This window comes from Stenella coeruleoalba (assembly GCF_951394435.1).
Source record: "Stenella coeruleoalba genome assembly, chromosome: 14".
In the NCBI taxonomy this organism is placed as follows: Eukaryota; Metazoa; Chordata; class Mammalia; order Artiodactyla; family Delphinidae; genus Stenella; species Stenella coeruleoalba.
Window position 1 is genome coordinate 43,039,012 of NC_137160.1, and position 21,138 is coordinate 43,060,149.

General features: G+C 37.0%; 1 protein-coding gene across 2 annotated transcripts in view; it reads right to left on the reverse strand.

Moving 5' to 3' along the window:
* The window catches only part of RNF138 (ring finger protein 138), a 44,351-nt gene that overhangs the window by 13,020 nt on the left and 10,193 nt on the right, over positions 1 to 21,138 (reverse strand). For both annotated transcript variants that reach the window (XM_079943415.1, XM_079943414.1), the window contains exons 3-4: positions 10,936 to 11,101; positions 9,076 to 9,191 (exon numbers count right to left, since the gene is read on the reverse strand). In XM_079943415.1, the coding sequence (XP_079799541.1) occupies positions 9,076 to 9,191; positions 10,936 to 11,101 (282 nt within the window). The remainder of the gene's footprint in view (positions 1 to 9,075; positions 9,192 to 10,935; positions 11,102 to 21,138) is intronic.

The window sequence follows — 21,138 nt, forward strand, 5'->3', positions numbered from 1 at the left end:
AATTAATCTATGATTTCAATAAATTCAACCTTTATAATGCTTCCGATCAAAATCTCTACAGGAATTTTTAGAAAACTCAAGTCTGATCCTAAAATTCATATGGAATAGCAAAGGACCAAGAATAACAGAAACAATTTTCTAGGTAAAACAAGAGGGAGAACTTTCCCTACATGATATTAAGACCTATTGTTAAAGCCACAGTAATTAAGATAGCATGGTATTAGAGGAATAAACGAAGCAACAGAACAGAATAGAGATGTGTAGGACCAAAATGGCACTATAAATCAGTGGGGAAAGAATGGACTCCTCAATGAATGGTACTGGGACAAATGGTTATCACTTGGGGAAAATTTTTCCTACCTCATGTTATACATCCAAAATAAATGTGAAAAGCACAGCTTTAAAATGTTAAAGAAGAAAATATCTTCTATAACTTTATGATGTGGGAAAGGATTTCTCAAGCATGACACAAAAAGCAAAAAACATAAAGAAAATAAATATAATATATATAAAAGTATAAATATAATACTTACGTATGTCAAAAGACACAATAAGACTAGCCAAAGACTGATCAAAAATATTTGCAATCAGGCGATGAAAGCCAAAACAGACAAGTGGGACTGCATTAAACTAAAAAGCTTCTGCATAGCAAAGGAAACAACAGAGTGAAAGGCAACATATGTAATGGGAGAAAGTATCTCGAAACCACGTATCTGACAGAGGGTTAATCTCCAAAATACATAAGGAACTCCTACAACTCAACAGCAAAGAAACTAATGACCCAATTACAGAATGGGCTAAAAATACGAATAGAGATTTCTCCAAAGATGACATACAAATGGCCAACACGTATATGAAGATTCTCAATGCCACTAATCATAAGGGAAATACAAATCAAAACCACAATGAAATATCACCTCATAGCTGTTATGATAGCTATTATCAAAAAAACAAAAGACAACAAGTGTTGGTGAGGATGTGGAGAAACTGGAACCTTTGTACACTGTTGGTGAGAATGCAAAATGGTGCAGCTGCTATGGAAAACAGTTACAGTGAAGTTCCTCAAAAAAATAAAAAGTAGAACTACCATATGATCCAGCAATCCCACTTCAGGGTATTTATCAAAAAGAACTGGAATCAGAATCTTGAAGAAACAGCACTCCCAAGTTCACTGCAGTTCTATTCACAATAGCCAAGATATAGTAACAATCTTGTGAATGGATAAAGAAAAAAAGATATGAATGGATAAAGAAAATGCGGCATATACATGCAACGGAATATTATTCAATTTTAAAAGAAAAGAAAGTTCTGCAACTGTGACAACATAAATAAACCTTGAGGCCATTATGCTAAGTTAAACAAGCCAGTCACATGCATGATTCCACTTATATGAGGTATCTAAAATACTCAAACTCAAAGAAGCCAAGAATAGAATGGTGGCTAACAGGAGCTACAGGACGGGGAAATGAGAGTTTCTAATCAACATGTACAAATTTCAGTTATGCAAGGTAAGTTCTAGAGATCTGCTGTACAACACTGTGCCTATACTGTATATAACAATACTATACTGTACACTTAAAAATCTGTTAAGAGAGTAGACCTCATGTAAAATATTCTTATCATGATAAAAAGAGGGGTGAGAAAAAAACCCAAAAAACCTATGCATGACTATGCCATTTTATGCTAAATTAAATTGTGGCATTACCTAAGGCAGTTTTCAAAATACTAGAGTACCTCATTTCCAGTCTTTAAAAGGCGAAGAAAAATCTCCAGTTCTATGCTTACACGTTTCAGAAAACAGCAAAAAAAATTTTTTTATTTCTTTGGAAAAAATGTAAATATATTTGTATTGCATGTAATAAAGAATTATTATCCAGAATATATCATGAATGCCTATGAATAAGGAAAAGGAAATTTTATCTCATACTTGTACCAGATTCCTTAATAGTTACTTAGCTACTGAAAATGTTCAACACCTTGGAGAGAAATCTGTTATAAACATAAAACCGTTTGCAAATTTCATTCTTTCAGTCTTTGTGAAGTGTTGTATTTGGACTAAACTGTTATAGGTTTACTGACACCCAGTTATTAATGTTTACAAAGAGTTAAGATTAGTTGGAAAAACCTGCAAACAGACCAAATAATTTCCAAGGAAGATGAAATAGAAATGTGTGCTGGTATCTAATGATTACATGCATCCTCCCTCTCTCCTTTCTAGTAGCTAAAGAAAACAGAAAGATACAGTCCTACATGTTAAAAACAGAATTTTATGTTATGAACTAGAAATGGTGTTAGTAAAATAACTAGCACTGCTACATAATTATTATAAGAAACTACCCCATACGAATGCAATAATTTTGTTAAACATTCACCAACATTTATTACTTTATGGTAAATAGTTTTACCCTGACTGATCTGACTGAAACGTGTGTTGGTTTATTTTGGATGACTCGACTGGAAGTTATACTGCTTACACAGATGGAAAGGCAAATTATGTCTGTTTTATCCATCCCTGCATATTCAATAACATGTAGTGTGCCCAGTAGTTCAGAAGTACAATAAATGTATGCTGAATTGATTAAATGATCTAAGGGTTTATTTTGAATATTTTTTAAACTATGTTAGTTTCTTCTTTTGAGGACCTATGGGCAAAGCACTTCAGTATAATCTCTTTTATTATCAGGAAAAGCTGTCTTTCTCATTAAGAACTATTTGGTTTACAATATCATAGACTTATTTTTTTTATGAAACCTTTATTTTTTATTTATTTTTTATACAGCAGGTTCTTATTAGTCATCCATTTTATACACATCAGTGTACACGTATCAATCCCAATCACCCAATTCATCACACCCCCACCCCACCCCCCTGCCGCTTTCAGCCCTTAGTGTCGATACATTTGTTCTCTACATCTGTGTCTCAGTTTCTGTGATATCAGTGATGTCGGTCTGTAATTTTCTTTGTAGTATCTTTGTCTGGTTTTGGTATCAGGGTGATGGTGGTCTCATACAATGAGTTTGGGAGTGTTCCTTCCTCTGTAATTTTTTGGAAGAGCATGAGAAGGATGCGTGTTAGCTCTTCTCTAAATGTTTGATAGAATTCACCTGTGAAGCCATCTGGTCCTGGCCTTTTGTTTGTTGGAAGATTTTTAATCACAGTTTCAATTTCGTTACTTGTGATTGGTCTGTTCATATTTTCTATTTCATTCTGGTTCAGTCTTGGAAGGTTATACCTCTCAAAGAATTTGTCCATTTCTTCCAGGTTGTCCATTTTATTGGCATAGAGTTGCTTGTAGTAGTCTCATAGGATGCTTTGTATTTCTGCGATGTCTGTTGTAACTTCTCCTTTTTCATTTCTAATTTTATTGAGTCCTCTCCCTCTTTTTCTTGATGAGTCTGGCTAATGGCTTATCAATTTTGTTTATCTTCTCAAAGAGCCAGCTTTTAGTTTTATTGATCTTTGCTACTGTTTTGTTTCTATTTCATTCATTTCTGATCTGATCTTTATGATTTCTTTCCTTCTGCTAACTTTGGGTTTGCTTTATTCTTCTTTCTCTAGTTCCTTTAGGTGTAAGGTTAGATTATTTATTTGAGATTTTTCTTGTTTCTTGAGGTAGGCTTGTATAGCTATAAACTACCCTCTTAGAACTGCTTTTGCTGCATCCCATAGGTTTTGGATCATCGTCTTTTCACTGTCATTTGTCTCTAGGTATTTTTTGATTTCCTCTTTCATTTCTTTAGTGATCACTTGGTTATTTAGTAACGTATTGTTTAGCCTCCATGTGTTTGTGTTTTTTACGTTTTTTCCCTGTAATTGATTTCTAATCTCATGGCGTTGTTGTCGGAAAAGATGCTTGATATGATTTCAATCTTCTTAAATTTACTGAGGCTTGATTTGTGACCCAAGATGTGATCTATCCTGCAGAATGTTCCATGAGCACTTGAGAAGTGTAATCTGCTATTTTTGTATGGAATGTCCTATAAATATCAATTAAATCTATCTGGTCAATTGTGTCCTTTAAAGCTTGTGTTTCCTTATTAATTTTCTGTTTGGATGATCTGTCCATTGGTGTAAGTGAGGTGTTAAAGTCCCCCACTATTATTGTCTTACTGTCGATTTCCTCTTTTAGAGCTGTTAGCAGTTCCCTTATGTATCGAGGTGCTCCTATGTTGGGTGCATATATAATTGTTATACCTTCTTCTTGGATTGATCCCTTGATCATTATGTAGTGTCCTTCCTTGTCTCTTGTAACATTCTTTATTTTAAAGTCTATTTTATCTGATATGAGTATTGCTACTCCAGCTTTCTTTTGATTTCCATTTGCATGGAATATCTTTTTCCATCCCCTCACTCTCAGTCTGTATGTGTCCCTAGGTCTGAAGTGGGTCTCTTGAAGACAGCATATATATGGGTCTTGTTTTTGTATCCATTCAGCAAGCCTGTGTCTTTTGGTTGGAGCATTTAATCCATTCACGTTTAAGGTAATTATTGATATGTATGTTCCTATTACCATTTTTCTTAATTGCTTTGGGTTTGTTTTTGTAGGTCCTTTTCTTCTCTTGTGTTTCCCACTTACAGAAGTTCCTTTAGCATTTGTTGTAGAGCTGGTTTGGTGGTGCTGAATTCTCTTAGCTTTTGCTTGTCTTAGAGCTTTTGATTTCTCCATCGAATCCGAATGAGATCCTTGCTGGGTAGAGTACTCTTGGTTGTAGGTTCTTCCCTTTCATCACTTTAAGTATATCATGCCACTCCCTTCTGGCTTGTACAGTTTCTGCTGAGAAATCAGCTGTTAACCTTATGGGAGTTCCCTTGTACGTTATTTGTCCTTTTTCCCTTACTGCTTTCAATAATTTTTCTTTGTCTTTAATTTTTGCCAATTTGATTACTATGTGTCTTGGCATGTTTCTTCTTGGGTTTATCCTGTATAGGACTCTCTGCGATTCCTGGTCTTGGGTGGCTATTTCCTTTCCCATGTTAGGGAAGTTTTTGACTATAATCTCTTCAAACATTTTCTCAGGTCCTTTCTCTCTCTCTTCTCCCTCTGGGACCCCTATCATGCGAATGTTGTTGCGTATAATGTTGTCCCAGAGGTCTCTTAGGATGTCTTCATTTCTTTTCATTCTTTTTTCTTTATTCTGTTCTGCAGCAGTGAATTCCACCATTCTGTCCTCCAGGTCACTTACCTGTTCTTTTGCCTCAGTTATTCTGCTGTTGATTCCTTCTAGTGTATTTTTCATTTCAGTTATTGTACTGTTCATCTCTGTTTGTTCTTTAATTCTTTTAGATCTTTGTTAAACATTTCTTTCATCTTCTCGATCTTTGCCTCCATTGTTTATCCGAGGTCCTGGATCATCTTCACTCTCATTATTCTGAATTCTTTTTCTGGAAGGTTGCCTATCTCCATTTAGTTGTTTTTCTGGGGTTTTATCTTGTTCCTTCATTGGTACATAGCCCTCTGCCTTTTCATCTTGTCTATCTTTCTGTGAATGTCTACGATATCATAGACACTATTAATAACATAGTGGATGTTTTCCTCTTTGTACTACTTGGAAGCTGTGAAGCACAGTGTACAGAGTATTACAATATGTTCAGCTAATAACTGAAATCCTATGTGCTGGGTATATTTTTTGCCCCTCTAGATCTTCTCTCCTCCATTTTTCACCATGCTCTTTGTACTGAGAAACTAACCTGCATTAACAGATTCCCTTCTCTGCTTCCCAAATGGGTTCAGCCCAGCAGGAGATTTGGAGGAAGAACAAGAGGAAGGTTAGGATACCTATTTTCCAGACTCCTTCCCAGCAAAACTGCCTTGACTGGTTGCATCCCTCTCCAACTGCCCTCTCCACATAGCTTTCTTTCTCCAATTCTGGTGTCTACTTTCTCCCCTCCCCTGCTTTCAGTAGACCCAGAGTACATGACTATTCCTTGTGACTTCCTATACCCTGCTTACATAGTGCACCCAATACTCTACTCCTTACAAATAGTCCCTTCACACACAAAAATAAAAAATTAAAGAATAGTCCTTCACTAAATTCCCCTCAAATTATCTAATTTGAATATAATTATCTGTTTCCTCCCAGGACCCTGACTATACATTCTGGCTTCTTATATTTCCTACCATTTTTTAAAAAATCTTTTCCTTCCTTCAACAATTTCCTTACTAGAAATTCATATACAAACTGAATTTTTCCATTGCAACTAGAATTTTGCATAGGATATAAACATGAATAAGACTAGGAAGCCCATTCTACTAGATAAAAAAAACAGACAAGTAAACAGGAAAGACTTCAGAGTATCTAACACTTGGTCTAAGTCTTCAAAGAGAAGAAAAAGTCCACTGGCTGGCAAAGTGTGGGTTAGAATGGTGGGGAAAGTATGGAGGTGAGGGAGTGATGGTGATGATGATGATAATTAAAAACTAACATTTAGGAAATTCCCTGGCAGTCCAGCGGTTAGGACTCTGTGCTTTCACTGCCGAGGGCACGGGTTCAGTCCCTGGTCAGGCAACTAAGATTCCGCAAGATGCGCTGCACAGCAGGAAAAAAAACAAAACAAAACCAACAAAGCAAACAAAAACCCCCAAACATTCACCAAGTAAGGTGCTATTCAATATGTTTTACTTCTATTAACCTACTTATTGACTCCCACCAATGAGGTGTTTAATAGTATCACCACTACCTTTTTAAACAGATGAGAAAACTGAGGTACAGTTTCTTGCCAAAGTCATACAATTAGTAAATGACAGAGCCTCGTACCCAGCAGTCTGGCTCCAAGTCTTCATGTTTAATGACTAAGTTATATTGCTTCTCAAGGATGGCCAGGATACAGTGGGAATAATTCAACATGGCTAAGGCATATTATGCAATATGGGTAGCCAAGAAAGACAAAGGCTAAACGGAAAGGTAAGTGCCAGATCAGAAAGGGCTTTAGAATAGGGATTTTGTCTTATTAAGCTAGTTGTTGAATTAGATCATGGAACCCCTTGAGAATCTTGACATTCTCTCTCCAGAAAAATGCACATAGTACACACAAAAAATTGGCAGTTTAAGCAGTTCACAGAGCCCTTACTGGCCCGTGGAACCCAGGAGAAACACAGCTATGGGGCCACAGGACGTCACTGACAAGGTACAGAAGCGTAGGTACAAGGACAAGGAGAAAGAGGTCAGAGTTGCACTTCTGAAATATCACTTTGGCAATCGTATACAGAACAGATTAAAGGAGGACCACCAACTAAAAGAATACTACAACAGTTCAAGTGAGAGATGATGGGGACTTGAGCTACGGAAGTGACAATAGGGGCAGAAGAAAAGCACAGATAAGAATACTGCTATTAGAAATCAATAGTACCTATGAGCAATTAGATCTGGGGGGTAAGAGGGAAGAAGGCATGTCTCATGAGAAGAAAACTGAGTCATTTAACAAGCAGTGACTGTGCACATCATATATACTAGGAACTTTGCTAAGAACTAGAGACACATTGTTGAACAAGACAAACACCATCCCTGCACTTAAGAATAATCTACTGGGTTAATAACAAATTGTTGAGTAATTTCAATACAGCAGAAGTACAGAAATAAAAAAACCAAAAAGGATGAACCGAAGGGGATTTTTTTAAAAATCACAAAATAAGAGTGACCAATTTCATCCAAAGACACTGAGTCAAGTAAAACGAGAACCTAAAAGAGCAGGAAATAAGAAAATTACTAAAGACCTTTACCTGAACAGTTTCAACTAAGGAGTTGAAAAGAAGCCTTACTACAGTATAAGTGCTTCTAAGAGTGGTTAAATTACTGAAAATTAGCAACATGTGAAATGAAATGCTACTAAAATAAAATCTTAAAGACTCTGCTTAAGATATCGCCTCCTGCGAGCCCTTCTATAATGCTGCCAATACTGCCTTTCTTTACAGAATGGTGTGTGCTTGCTACTGAGTTTTTAAAAATTAAGCACTTCATTGTTTAGAGATACATGCGTGGGTGGTAATACTATAAAGAAAAGCAAAAGAATGAACAATCCAAAAAAGAGGATAGTGGTTACCTCTGGCAGTATGGGGTTCAAATTGGCATGGGCTCATAAGGAGATTCTAAGGTCCTGAAAGGAGCTTCCCTGGTGGCACAGTAGTTGAGAATCCGCCTGACGATGCAGGGGACATGGGTTCGATCCCTGGTCTGGGAAGATTCCATAGGCCGCAGAGCAACTAAGTCCGTGCACCACAACTACTGAGCCTGTGCTCTAGAGCCTGTGAGCCACAACTACTGAGCCTGCGTGCCGCAACTACTGAAGCCCACGTGCCTAGAGCCCGTGCTCCACAATGAAAGGAGCCACCACAATGAGAAGCCTACGCACTGCAACAAAGAGCAGCCCCCACTCACAGCAACTAGAGAAAGCCCGCGTGCAGCAACGAACACAGCCAAAAATAAATAAATAAATAAAATAAACTTATTTTTAAAAAAATAAGGTCCTGAAAAATGTTATAATTTTTGACCCGGCTTAGGTATTTGTTTTGTCACTATTTTTTAAACCACACATGTGCATTCTGGCCATTCTTATTCATAAAATACATTTCATAAAAATGTTTAATGTACATAAACCTGAGACAATAAGATACAAATCAAGCCAAAACCTAGCTTTAAAAGAATTGAGACTAAAATAGAACTACAAATTTAATCGTACCAAATCTCACTTTTACATGACATTTTATCAAAATAAAAATTTCAAACAATTCTATTCTTAGAGAGTAAAAGGATTCTAGTTTGCAAGTACATTACTGAAAGGGATTTTCTCTAGCTTTCAAGTAATTTCAGTTGCAAAAGAAAACATTCAATTCACAGATCTACTTTTTATTCAGACATGTAAAGTTTCTTAGAATGATTTTTACATAACATAAGCTTAAGTCTAGCATAAAGTCAATCTCCCAGATGTCATTTTACATGCATCAAACAAACTTATGAGGACAAAGGCAATTTACTTTAAAAACACAAACACCCACACATACACAAAAACACTTTATACAGTCTCTGCAAAGTTTCCATTTTAACTATAAAAATAAAAACTATAAGAATAAATATTGCTTACCTGTTCCCTACTGAATCTTGAGAGATCTGAAAGTTGGGAATGACAGAAGAAACACCATATTCATCTTGGTACTTCTTACAAGATTTGTAATGATGTCTCATGCGATAGAATTTAATCTGTAAATTATTGATTAAATGTAATGTGACTTTCAAAAGAACAAATATAACATGATTCCATTTATATGAGGTAGAACAGACTTCAGAGATAAAGTAGAATACAGGTTACTAGAGGGGTCGGGGTGGGGGTGGGGGAACGGCAAGTTACAATTTAACAGGTACAGAGTTTCTGTTTGGGATGATCAAAAAATTCTGGAAATAGATAGTGGTGATTGCTGTACAATGTTATGAATGTACTTAATACCACTGTATTGTACACTTAAAAATGGTACGTTTTCTACCTTACCATTCATGATACTGCACTCTAATTGTTCATTTGATGCTTCATACAGATTGTGTGTATGTATATACATATCATGTTTTCTTACCAAATGGACACATATTGTATAAAAAAAGTTTACCACAATCTTTCACTTATAAAAAAATAAAATAAAACTAAAAAAAAGGTACGTTTTACGTTATATATTTTACCATAATAAAACATTTAAAAAATGTTTAATGTAATATGACTTTTAATATAAAAAGGAACTCATAAGACTTGAGATATTGCCAACAAGAAGGAAAAAAACAAGGCAGAAATAGATAACAAAATATTCCATTTAAACAAGAGGTCTTTGTTTTTTTTTTAAGTAAATGATTTAATTCTTAAGTAGGAGCTGAAAATAAGCAGTAAGTTTCTCTCCATTAGATTCAGAGACAATGGAGATGAGTCCAACTGTCTGTAAACTCACCATAAAAATTAACAAATAATTTTACACCTGAAAAAAAAATACCACTAATAGACAAAAAATAATATTAAAAGTATTAAGAGGTTGCCTCATAGCACTGGGCATCTTTTTATTTCTTTAACTACTGCAACCTGGCAGAGTTAGAAAGTGCTTTAAAAAACTAAGTTCCCAAGTTAACACTTGGAACATTTTTCAGTTTCTCTCTGAGGAGCAGAGCCAGAAATCTCTCAAGTGTATTTTCCAGCTTCACTTCATTGCCCTGTCAGTTAACACCTCCCTCAAAGACATGGAAAAGCAGGTATGTCTTGTGTGAATGCATGAAACAGCAACTGGTTTTTTTGCTCACTGACTTTATTAGCTATTTGAAAAAGTGGTTGTGATAAATCCATAATAAACGAATATACTCAAAGCCTAACCACCTCTCACCATTTCAATCCCTCTCCAAACGGTAGAATAAAATCCAGACTGGAGAATTAATGCCAGTTATTTGCCAATACCTGATTTTTTACACCTGTTCCTTAAAAGGCAAAGTCTTCTGCCAAGTATTTTGTGATTTCTTAGATAAATACATAAACATCCAAGTACAGTGGGCAGCTAGAGAGTTCCCCCTTGACTACATAAATCCATTTGGCCCATTTCTACCTGCAAAATTGCAATAATGATACTACCACCAGAAAAACTATTCAAGGGCTGAATCTGTTCCAGAATGGGGCTTCAATGAGTTAAATGCCAGTCTGTTCATTCAGTTCATTTAGCAGGTAATCAACGAGTGTTTATTTTGAAAAAAATGCCACGCTAAAAATTACGGCAAATTCAGAGACTGTATCTATCTTTCGGTCTCTGTTCTCAGTAAGTTTATAATCTAGTAAGATCTACAGCCACAGCTTTTCTGGCCTTTTCTACCCAATTCTCAACCTAAATAATTTCTCTTCAAAACAGTACCCACCAAGACAAGTCAAACAGAAATTTCAGAGTAGAAACTTGACTTTCAAAGAACTATGTCACATTTACTCTACCTGTTTTGCACAGCATCTGCAGCTACCAGAAAACCTCCTCATGATATTTTCAAGGTCTAAGGCCCGTTCAGGACATGCTCTTTCCCTTCTAGTCACATTTCCACGACACAGGGGACAATGTATTCCGCTTTCTCTCATTGCAGTCAGGAAACATTTTCTACAGAAACTAAACCAAACATTTGTGACAGGTTAACTACAGAAAAAAGTACTCTTTTCATTTCAATAATTAAACACAGCAGTTATGGGTATGTAATCATGCTAGGCTATTTGTATGTACATAAATCTAGAATTTTTTAAAACTGTATATGAATTTCTCAGTGTAAGACTAATGTCTGGACTAGATGGGAATACTAAAGAAACTACTTTTAACATAATACAGGAAAAATAAATATTATATAACATTATCAGGGGAAGCATGGTACAAAGGAAAACTGCATCTTATCCTGTGTTGTTTAGCAGCTGTGTGATTTTCAGGCAACACACTTAACCACAATGGATCTCCATTTCCTCCCCTTACAAAATGAGAGAATGGACCACACATCAGCTTTGTCTCAAACTGATGTACTTCAAGATGTTGTTCTACAAGATATGAATAGGTCTCCTAGAGAAACTGATTTCCAAAATTCAAGGATTATTCAAAGTTATTAAGGTTTCTCTGCTAAGGAAACCAAGTGTTGCCCAAACTTCTGTGGTCAGGATATATGAAAATTCCCACAACAGTGTGCAGTGGAATATAATTTGAGAAATACTTAAGAATCCTGGGCTTCCCTGGTGGCGCAGTGGTTGAGAGTCTGCCTGTCGATGCAGGGGACACGGGTTCGTGCCCCGGTCCGGGAAGATGCCGCGGAGCAGCTGGGCCCATGAGCCATGGCTGCTGAGCCTGTGCATCCGGAGCCTGTGCTCCGCAACGGGAGAGGCCACAACATTGAGAGGCCCGTGTACCGCAAAAAAAAAAAAAAAAAAAAAAAAAAATCACAGCCATCTGTACCTGGGCTCTAGAATAATTATACATTTAATTCAACCCCCTATAAATACAAATATACTAATCTTCCACATCTATACTAACAAAAAAGTTGCGAGGTAATAGTGTGATAACAGATCACACTGAGTTTACTAACCAGGCGCTGAGCAAGTCACTCTTCTTGAAAATCAGTTTCCTCACACATACAATAAGCATCTACACTTGATAGGGTTGTTCACAGGATTAAGATAGGTAATGTAATAAAACGCTCAAGACAGTTATTTTTGAGTCAGCAAAGTGCTTGATAAATAGTAGCTAATATCACTAAGGTAGCATTAGAAGTGATCACCAATACTTTAAAACATGGAAAATATTCATCATAACCAGGAGTCAAAGAAATGCAAAGTAAACAAGACAAAAATACATTTTTCAGTTGTCAAAACACTAGTTTAAAAAAATTATAATATCCAGTGTTAAAGGAGACATAAAGAAATGAGTGCTCTACATTTCTTTTTTTTTTTTTTTAATTTATTTATTTTGGGCTGTGTTGGGTCTTCATTTCTGTGCGAGGGCCTTCTCCAGTTGGGGCAAGCAGGGGCCACTCTTTATCGCGGTGCGTGGGCCTCTCACTATAGCAGCCTCTCTTGTTGCGGAGCACAGGCTCCAGACGCACAGGCTCAGTAGTTGTGGCCCACAGGCCCAGCCGCTCTGCGGCATGTGGGATCCTCCCAGACCAGGGCTCGAACCCACGTCCCCTGCATTAGCAGGCAGACTCTCAACCACTGCACCACCAGAGAAGCCCCGTGCTCTACATTTCTGAATAGCAATTTGTCAATACTTAACAAAATCCTTAGTGAGGGTGTCCCAAAACTCTGAATGCCATTTTGAGCTTTAATAACTTCACAAGTATAAATACCACAAAGTTACAAAGACCATCATTTTTAAGTTTAATTGTTTAAATTAAAAACTGAAATTCTGTTTATATGTTTTGTAAATTTGGGGTAATACATTTTTAATTTAAATTCTTTGTTTCCCTCAGTGTTTGCATTCTTTAATCAGGGGGACTGTAAAAAGGAAAAAAAGAAGAAAGGAGAGTCAAACAAAAAACCCCACAAGACTAACTGGAACAATAGTCTAGATCATGATACGGTCTACATTAAGGCAGGAGTAGGAAGGAGGGACAGAGGGTCTCTATTTTAGAGACATAGTTCTCAATGTCTATGACTGTGTATGAAGGGGGCATCCTAGGTTAAAAAATAAAATATAATTTTTTGACAATTACTTGTGAGAGAATGAGAAAGAAAAGCATTTCTAATTTAGAAGACTGAGTAAAAGGTGACTGTGTTAACCAAACTGAAAAATACTAGAAGAGTTGGTTTAACAGAAAAACGTAAGTTTAAAGTACCTACAGGGCTTCCCTTCTGGCACAGTGGTTAAGAATCTGCCTGCCGATGCAGGGGACACAGGTTCAAGCCCTGGTCTGGGAGGATCCCACATGCCGAGGAGCAGCTAGGCACATGTGCCACAACTACTGAAGCCTGTGCGCCTGGAGCCTGTGCTCCGCAACGGGAGGAGGAGGAGCCTGCGCACCACAACAAGGACTGGCCCCCGCTCGCCACAACTAGGGAAAGCCCAAGCGCAGCAACAATGACCCAACACAGCCATCAATCAATCAATCAATAAATAAATGTATTAAAAAAATAAAGTACCTACAAAAAGCTCAATGCGTGTTATCCAGCAAACAAGTGGAAAATTGGATCTGAAAATTGGGGGGAAGAATATGGAGAGCAGATAAGGTAAGAAGAACACTAAAGAAACAATCTAGAGAGATATAAACATTAAAGGAAGGTTCAAAGAAACAGAAGAACCAAGAGTAAATAATGTTATAGAAGCCAAGTCTAATAAATTACCAAAGAGAAAACAGTAATTAAAGAGCTAAAGGTAAAACTATCACCAAACTATTAAGCTAAACCTTCCTCTTTAAATAAAAATTGAAACTGTCAACAAAGTTCACACCAACAAAATTCATTACACAGAGATAACCATGCATAAAATTGATGGAGCTTGAGTGAACGAAATGAAGCAGGTTAGTAACTATTAGCAGGTAAATTAGTGAATATGCTGGCTAATTTAACAATTACAAGTAAAATATAAACACAGAATATTAAAAGATTTTTTGAAACCTGGGTGTACAAACATAAGCTGTATTTAGGGGGAGTGGATAAAATAAACCAAAATTTCAAAGCCCACTTATTCAATACCTGAAATAGTATATAACACTACATACCCACCAGAATGACCAAAATGAAAAAGGTGGAAAATACCAAGTGTTGAGGAGGATGTGAAACCAACCTAAACTTGCATTCAATGCTATAAAAGTGTAAACTGATACAACCATTTTGAAAATTAATACAACCATTTGGCAGTATCTAATATAGCCAAGTAATTCCACTCCAAAGTATATACCCAACTGACTTGCATATCTCATCAGAAGAAATTTCCTAGAAAGTTCATTGCCACACTATTTGTAATAGCCAAAAGCTGAAAACCATACAAATGTCCATCAACAGAAAAATGCATAAACAATGACAGCATATCCACAAAATTAAAACTATAGTATACCGTAATAAGAATGAATTTGGATGTATGTTAAGCTTTGGAAGCCAAACGCAAAAGACTACAAGCTGCATGATTCTTTTTTTTTTTTACATCTTTATTGGAGTATAATTGCCCTATAATGGTGTATGATTCTATTTTTATAAAGATCAAAGAGCAGGTAAAACTATATTGTTAAAAGTCAAAATAGTGGTGTCCTGGAAGAAGTGGGATACACTCCTTGGAGAATTGAGGAGTTCCTGAAATGCTGGTAATGGAGTTCTGGAGTTCTATTGCTTGGTATGGGTGTTGAACACATAGGTGTGCTCAGTTTGAAAAAAATTCACTGAGCTGACTTTTATGATGGGGCACTTTTCTGTTAGGAATACTACACTTAATTTTTTTCAATTAGGAGTAAAAACAAGGGTAAATATGTTTAAACTGTTATAAAAATAGCTAAATTAATCTTCTAACTGGGCTTAAAAACAAACCAAAAAAAAAAAATCGCTAGAAAATTTCCAGAGCTAAAAAAATACGTCTGCAAAATAAGAGACAACCAAATGACCAGTACAATGAATTTCTGAAAGATTTTCATCCGGATCACTAGAAAATCTTAAATAATTATTTTTTCAACTTCTAATAGCTTCCAGAGAGGGAATAAAAAACAGATCACGTACTAAGGAAAGAGAATCAGATTAGCTTCAATCTCATCAGCAACAACAAACAGATGACAAAACAATAGAATGATGTGTTCAAAGTTCTGAGGGAAAGTGACTTATAACCTAGAATTTCATCTTCTGGCTACTAAACTATTTGCTTTTTGAACCCTAGGCATTTCTGATAATGCAATAAATACAATACCGAGAAACGACACATTCTGCAAAACTGCACACTAAAACTTACAGGGCTTGTGGGGAAAAAATGGTTGGGGTAGACTAACTGCCCGGAGAACACTGTCATCAGAGAACTAACAAAAACCCAAACAGGGCTTCCCTGGTGGCGCAGTGGTTGAGAGTACGCCTGCTGATGCAGGGGACACGGGTTCGTGCCCCAGTCCGGGAAGATCCCACATGCCACAGAGCAGCTAGGCCCGTGATAGCCGCTGAGCCTGCGCGTCCTGAGCCTGTGGTCCACAGCGGGAGAGGCCACGACAGTAAGAGGCCCGCGTATCACAAAAAAACAAAAAAAAAACAAAAAAACAAAAAAAAACGCAAACAACCCTAATAAAAATACTAACACATTTTAAAAGACATTTACGTTCTTAATAAACATTTTACTCTAAAGCTTAAAAAAAAGAGGTGAGGGGTTAGAAAGGAGTGATTAAAGCTGATAAATTCCAGAGAGATCTCATGGCCAAACCGAACCAAGAAAAAAATGTAGGTTGTGTGTTTCGTACAGTAGTGTACAATTCTGTGGCTTGCTATATTCAACTGAGTTTTAGTGTACTTCTCTTCAGCTAATGTAACCATTTGCTAATGGCTCAAAACATCAATGTGCAGGGGAAAAAAATACATATAAACCAATCCGTTCTGATATAATCTTGTATAACAACAGAATGTTATCACTGTTGAGTCTGTTATCACTTGTCTCTAACCTTGTTTGTGGTCTTTTGATATGGAAAATTTTTAATTTTTAATATAGTCTAAATTCATCACCTTTTCCTAAAATTACGGTTTGTGCTCATAGTCTTAAGCCTTCCCCTTCTCAAGATCAGGGATATTTCCCTACATTGCCTTCTAAGAAGTTTAAGTTTTGCTCATCACATTTAAGTTTTTAATTCACCTAAAAATACCTCTATGTACAGTAAACAATAGAGATTTCATATGCAAAGCCATTATCCAAATACCATTCTACTGAATAAGCCATCTTTTCCCCGATTTGCCATGTCATATCTATCAGAGTTCTAATACATGTATGGAATTATTTCTGGGCTCTCTAGTATATGTCCTACTGATCATTTATCTACTGCTGAATTAATACCATACCATTTTAATTACTATAACTTCATAATACTACGTCACGGTATCTAGCAGGGTTGGTTCTATCTCTATGTTCTACTTTTTCCAAATTTTCTCAGTTATTCATGGTCATTAACACATCATTATGACTTTTTAATCAGTTTTTCAAGTTCTACCAAAACAATGATGTTGAGACTTTATTGGAATTGCATTAGCTTTTTTAGAACCATCTGAGGGAGAACTGGCATCTTAATTTTATTGCATGGTTACATGTCATGTCTCTCCACCTATTCAGATTTCTTATGCTTTTCAGTAGTTTTTCAACTTTCCCTACAGAAGTCTTGACATTTTTACTAGATTATAATAGTCTAATTATTTATAAACTATTTATAGTTTTTGTTGCATTATAAATAGGATTCTTTCTATTAATTTTTTATCTGATTACTGTTGGTATAAAAAAATGTTACCGACTTTTGTCTGTTGTTCTTATATCCAGAAACCTCTCTGTACATTCTTAGTAGTTCTAATCATTTGTTAGTTAGTCGTTTCTCTTAGGTTTTAGATGTAGTTTTATCATCTACAAATTATGACAATTTTATCTCTTTTTCCATCTTTGTATACCTTATTTCTTCTTTTCTCACTGAATTGCCTAAAGCCTGAAATACAATGTTAAATGGTAGGGAGGATATAAATACCCTTGTCTAGTTCTTGACTAGAAAAGCACATAGGGTCTACTATTCAGTACATTTACTATAGATTTTAGGGAAGCTACCCTTAATTAGAATAAAAGTAAGCTCCATCCTATTCCTAATTTGCTATGACATTTTATAATGAAAGGCTGAACTCTATTAAATGCTTTTAGCATCTATTGAAATGATCATGTGCTTTCAACATCCAAATTCTCTTCCTATTTTAAAGGTGTTCTTCACTATGTGATTTTCAGTGAAAATCAGTTCCTCCTGAAAGGGCAAAAAACTGTGGGTCTGTCAATTCCTCCCAACAATTCTGTCAGTTTTCATCTAAAGTTATGTTGGTAGCTGCAAAAAAGTTCATGATTATTCCTTTTATCCACATGAAATGACTCTCTTTTTTGTAATGCTATCTGAATTAAATGGTCTGATATTAATATTTCTATACCAGCTTTCTTTTAGCTGACATAGAAATATAAAGACTCAGAAAAGCTCTCTGAAAGACTCAGTTCTGCTGTAAAGTGTCACACACATTCCTAGAAGTCACTGCACTATGCAAAATCATCCAATAAAAACCACAGAGCTCATGGGAAAAACAGGGTTGGGGCACAACACTCAAATGTACACATCCAAAAGAATACTCTATATAGGTTACAGACACATTCACGTTTAAAAGTTTTAACTTAGCCTGAAAAAAATACACACTACTCATTACAATAATTGTTAAAAAATATTTTAGCTTTATTTATGTTTTATATTCCCTAAGGGAAATACTTTAAGCAAATATGAATACAATTTATATGTATACTATGCTACCATTTCTGTTTAAAAAAAAAAAGGCAGAGGGGGCTTCCCTGGTGGCACAGTGGATGAGAGTCCGCCTGCCAATGCAGGGGACACAGGTTCGTGCCCCAGTCCAGGAAGATCCCACATGCCGCGGAGCAGCTAGGCCCGTGAGCCATGGCCGCTGAGCCTGCGCGTCCGGAGCTTGTGCTCCGCAACGGGAGAGGCCACAGCAGTGAGAGGCCCACGTACCGTAAAAAAAAAAAAAAAAAAAAAAAAAAAATTAACTCAAAACAGATCATAGACTATAGTAAACTAGGTAATGGCCATCCAAAGATACATTCACTTCCTAATTCCCAGAACAAGTTAATATCACCTCATATTGTAACAGATCTGATTATTGTTAAAGATTTGGGGATGAGGAAATTAGCTGGAATTATCCAGGTGGGTCCTAAATGTCACCACAAGTGTCTTTATAAGAGAGGCAAAGGGAGATCTGACAAAAACACACAGGAGAAGCCATATTGAGATGGAGGCAAAGACTGGAGTGATGTGCTCCCAGCTCCTCGAGGCCCTGCCAACACCTTGATTTTGGTCCACTGAAATTGATTTCAAACTTCTAGCCTCTAGAACTGTGAAAAGATTAATTTATGTTGTTTTAAGCCACCAAGTTTGTGGTAGTTTGTTACAGTGGCCCTAGGAAACCAATATGCAGAGTTAAATGTGAAGCATTAAACTATAAAACTTTGAGAAAAAAATAGAAAATATTCACAATACAGAGCTACACAGAGTTCTTAGACTTAATGTTAAAAACACATTCCATAAAAGGAAAAACTGACAAAGTGGACTTCATAAAAATTTTTAAATGTTTGCTGGGCAAAAATGATTGTTAAGTAGATAAAAAGACAATCCAAAGACTGGAAAAAAGGGCTTCCCTGGTGGCGAAGTGGTTGGGAGTCCGCCTGCCGATGCAGGGGACACGGGTTCGTGCCCCGGTCCGGGAAGATCCCACATGCCGCGGAGCGGCTGGGCCTGCACGTCCAGAGCCTGTGCTCCGCAACGGAAGAGGCCAGAACAGTGAGAGGCCCGCATACCGCAACAAAACAAAGACCCGGAAAAAAATATTTGTAAATCATATACCTAACAAAGGAGTAGTATCTAGAATACATAAAGAAGTCTCAGGGCTTCCCTGGTGGTGCAGTGGTTGAGAGTCCACCTGCCGATGCAGGGGACACAGGTTCGTGCCCTGGTCCGGGAGGATCCCACATGCCGCGGAGCGGCTGGGCCGGTGAGCCATGGCCGCTGAGCCTGCGCGTCCGGAGCCTGTGCTCCGCAATGAGAGAGGCCACAACAGTGAGAGGCCCGCATACCGCAAAAAAAATAAAATAAAATAAAAGAAGTCTCAAAGCTCAAAAGTTAGAAAGCAAATGATCCAATTAAAACATAGGCAAAAGACACTGAAGAGACATGATTTTAACCTAAGATATACCGGTAGTAAACATGCCCATGAAAAGATGTTCAACATCATTAGCCATTAGTAAAATACAAATTAAAATCATGAGGTATCACTACACAGATTGAAATGGCTTAAAATTTAAAACAATGACAGGGACTTCCCTGGTGGCGCAGTGGTTAAGAATCTGCCTGCCAATGCAGGGGACATGGGTTCGAGCCCTGGTCTGGGAAGATCCCATATGCTGTGGAGCAACTAGTGCCACAGCTACTGAGCCTGTGCTCTAGAGCCCGTGAGCCACAACTACTGAGCCCACACGTCACAATTACTGAAGCCCATGCGCCTAGAGCCCATGCTCCGCAACAAGAGAAGCCACCGCAATGAGAACCCCATGCGCCCCAACGAACAGTAGCCCCCGCTCGCCGCAACTAGAGAAAGCCCACGCACAGCAATGAAAACCCAACGCAGCCAAAAATAAATTTATAAAAAAAATAATAAAAAATAAAACAATGACAACATGAAACACTGGCGAGGATGCAAAGAAACTGGATCACTCATACACTGCTGGTGGGAATATAAAATGGTATAGATACTGTGGAAAATAGCTTGGCATTTTCTTAAAAGACAAACCATGCAACCACCATATGACCCACTAATTGCATTCATTGCATTCTTGGGCATTTATCCTAGAGGAATGAAGGCTTAGGTTCACACAAAAACCTGTACATGAATATTTATAGCAGCTCTATATGTAATAGTCAAAAACTGGCTATTCCAGATCTCCTTCAGTGAATGAATGTTTAACCAAAATGTGGTACATCCATACCATGTATGGATGCATATTCACCAATAAAAGGAACTAATGAAAACACACAACAACCTGAATCTCCAGAGAATTATGCTGAGTGAAAAAAGAAATTCCAAAAAGTTACATATTGTTTGATGCCGTTTATATAACATTACTTAACATTCTTTTTTTGCTAACAGCTCTATTGAGATTTAAGTCACATACCATACCCCATTCACCCATTTAAAGTGTACATTTCAGTGGGTTTTTTACTGTTATTTATAGAATTGTGCAATATTTAAGATTCTTGAAATGTCAAAATTATGGAAATAGATAACATGGGACTTCCTCGGTGGTCCAGTGGTAACAAATCCGCCTTCCAATGCAGGGGACACAGGTTTGATCCCTGGTCGGGGAACTAAGATCCCACTTGTTGTGGGGCAACTAAGCCCATGCAACACAACTACTGAGCCCACGCACCCTCAACTAGAGAGCCCTCATGCCGCAAACTACAAAGTCCACACCCCACAAGTAGAGAGAGAAAACCCACACGGCTCAATGAGCGATCCTGCATGCCGCAACGAAGATCCTATGTGTTGCAGCAAAGACCCAACGCAGCCAAAAATAAAAAATAAAAAGTAAATAAAATTAAAATTAAAAAAAAATAGAGAACATGTGAACATTAGTGCTTGCCAAGGGTTAAGGAGGCACAGGGTGGGATCAAGAGGAAAGTGGGTGTGGCTATAAATGAGCCATGTGAAGGATCTTTGTGGTGATGGAAACTTTCTTTATCTTTACTCTATTAAGAAGGAAGATATCCCGGTTTTATTTACAAAACATTACCAATAGGGGAAATTGGGCCAGGGTACACAATTTCTGTATTATTTTACAACTACATGTGAATCTACAGTGGTCTCAAAATAAACAGTTTAACTTATCCGTATATTATAATGCATATTCACTTAATAAATACATAT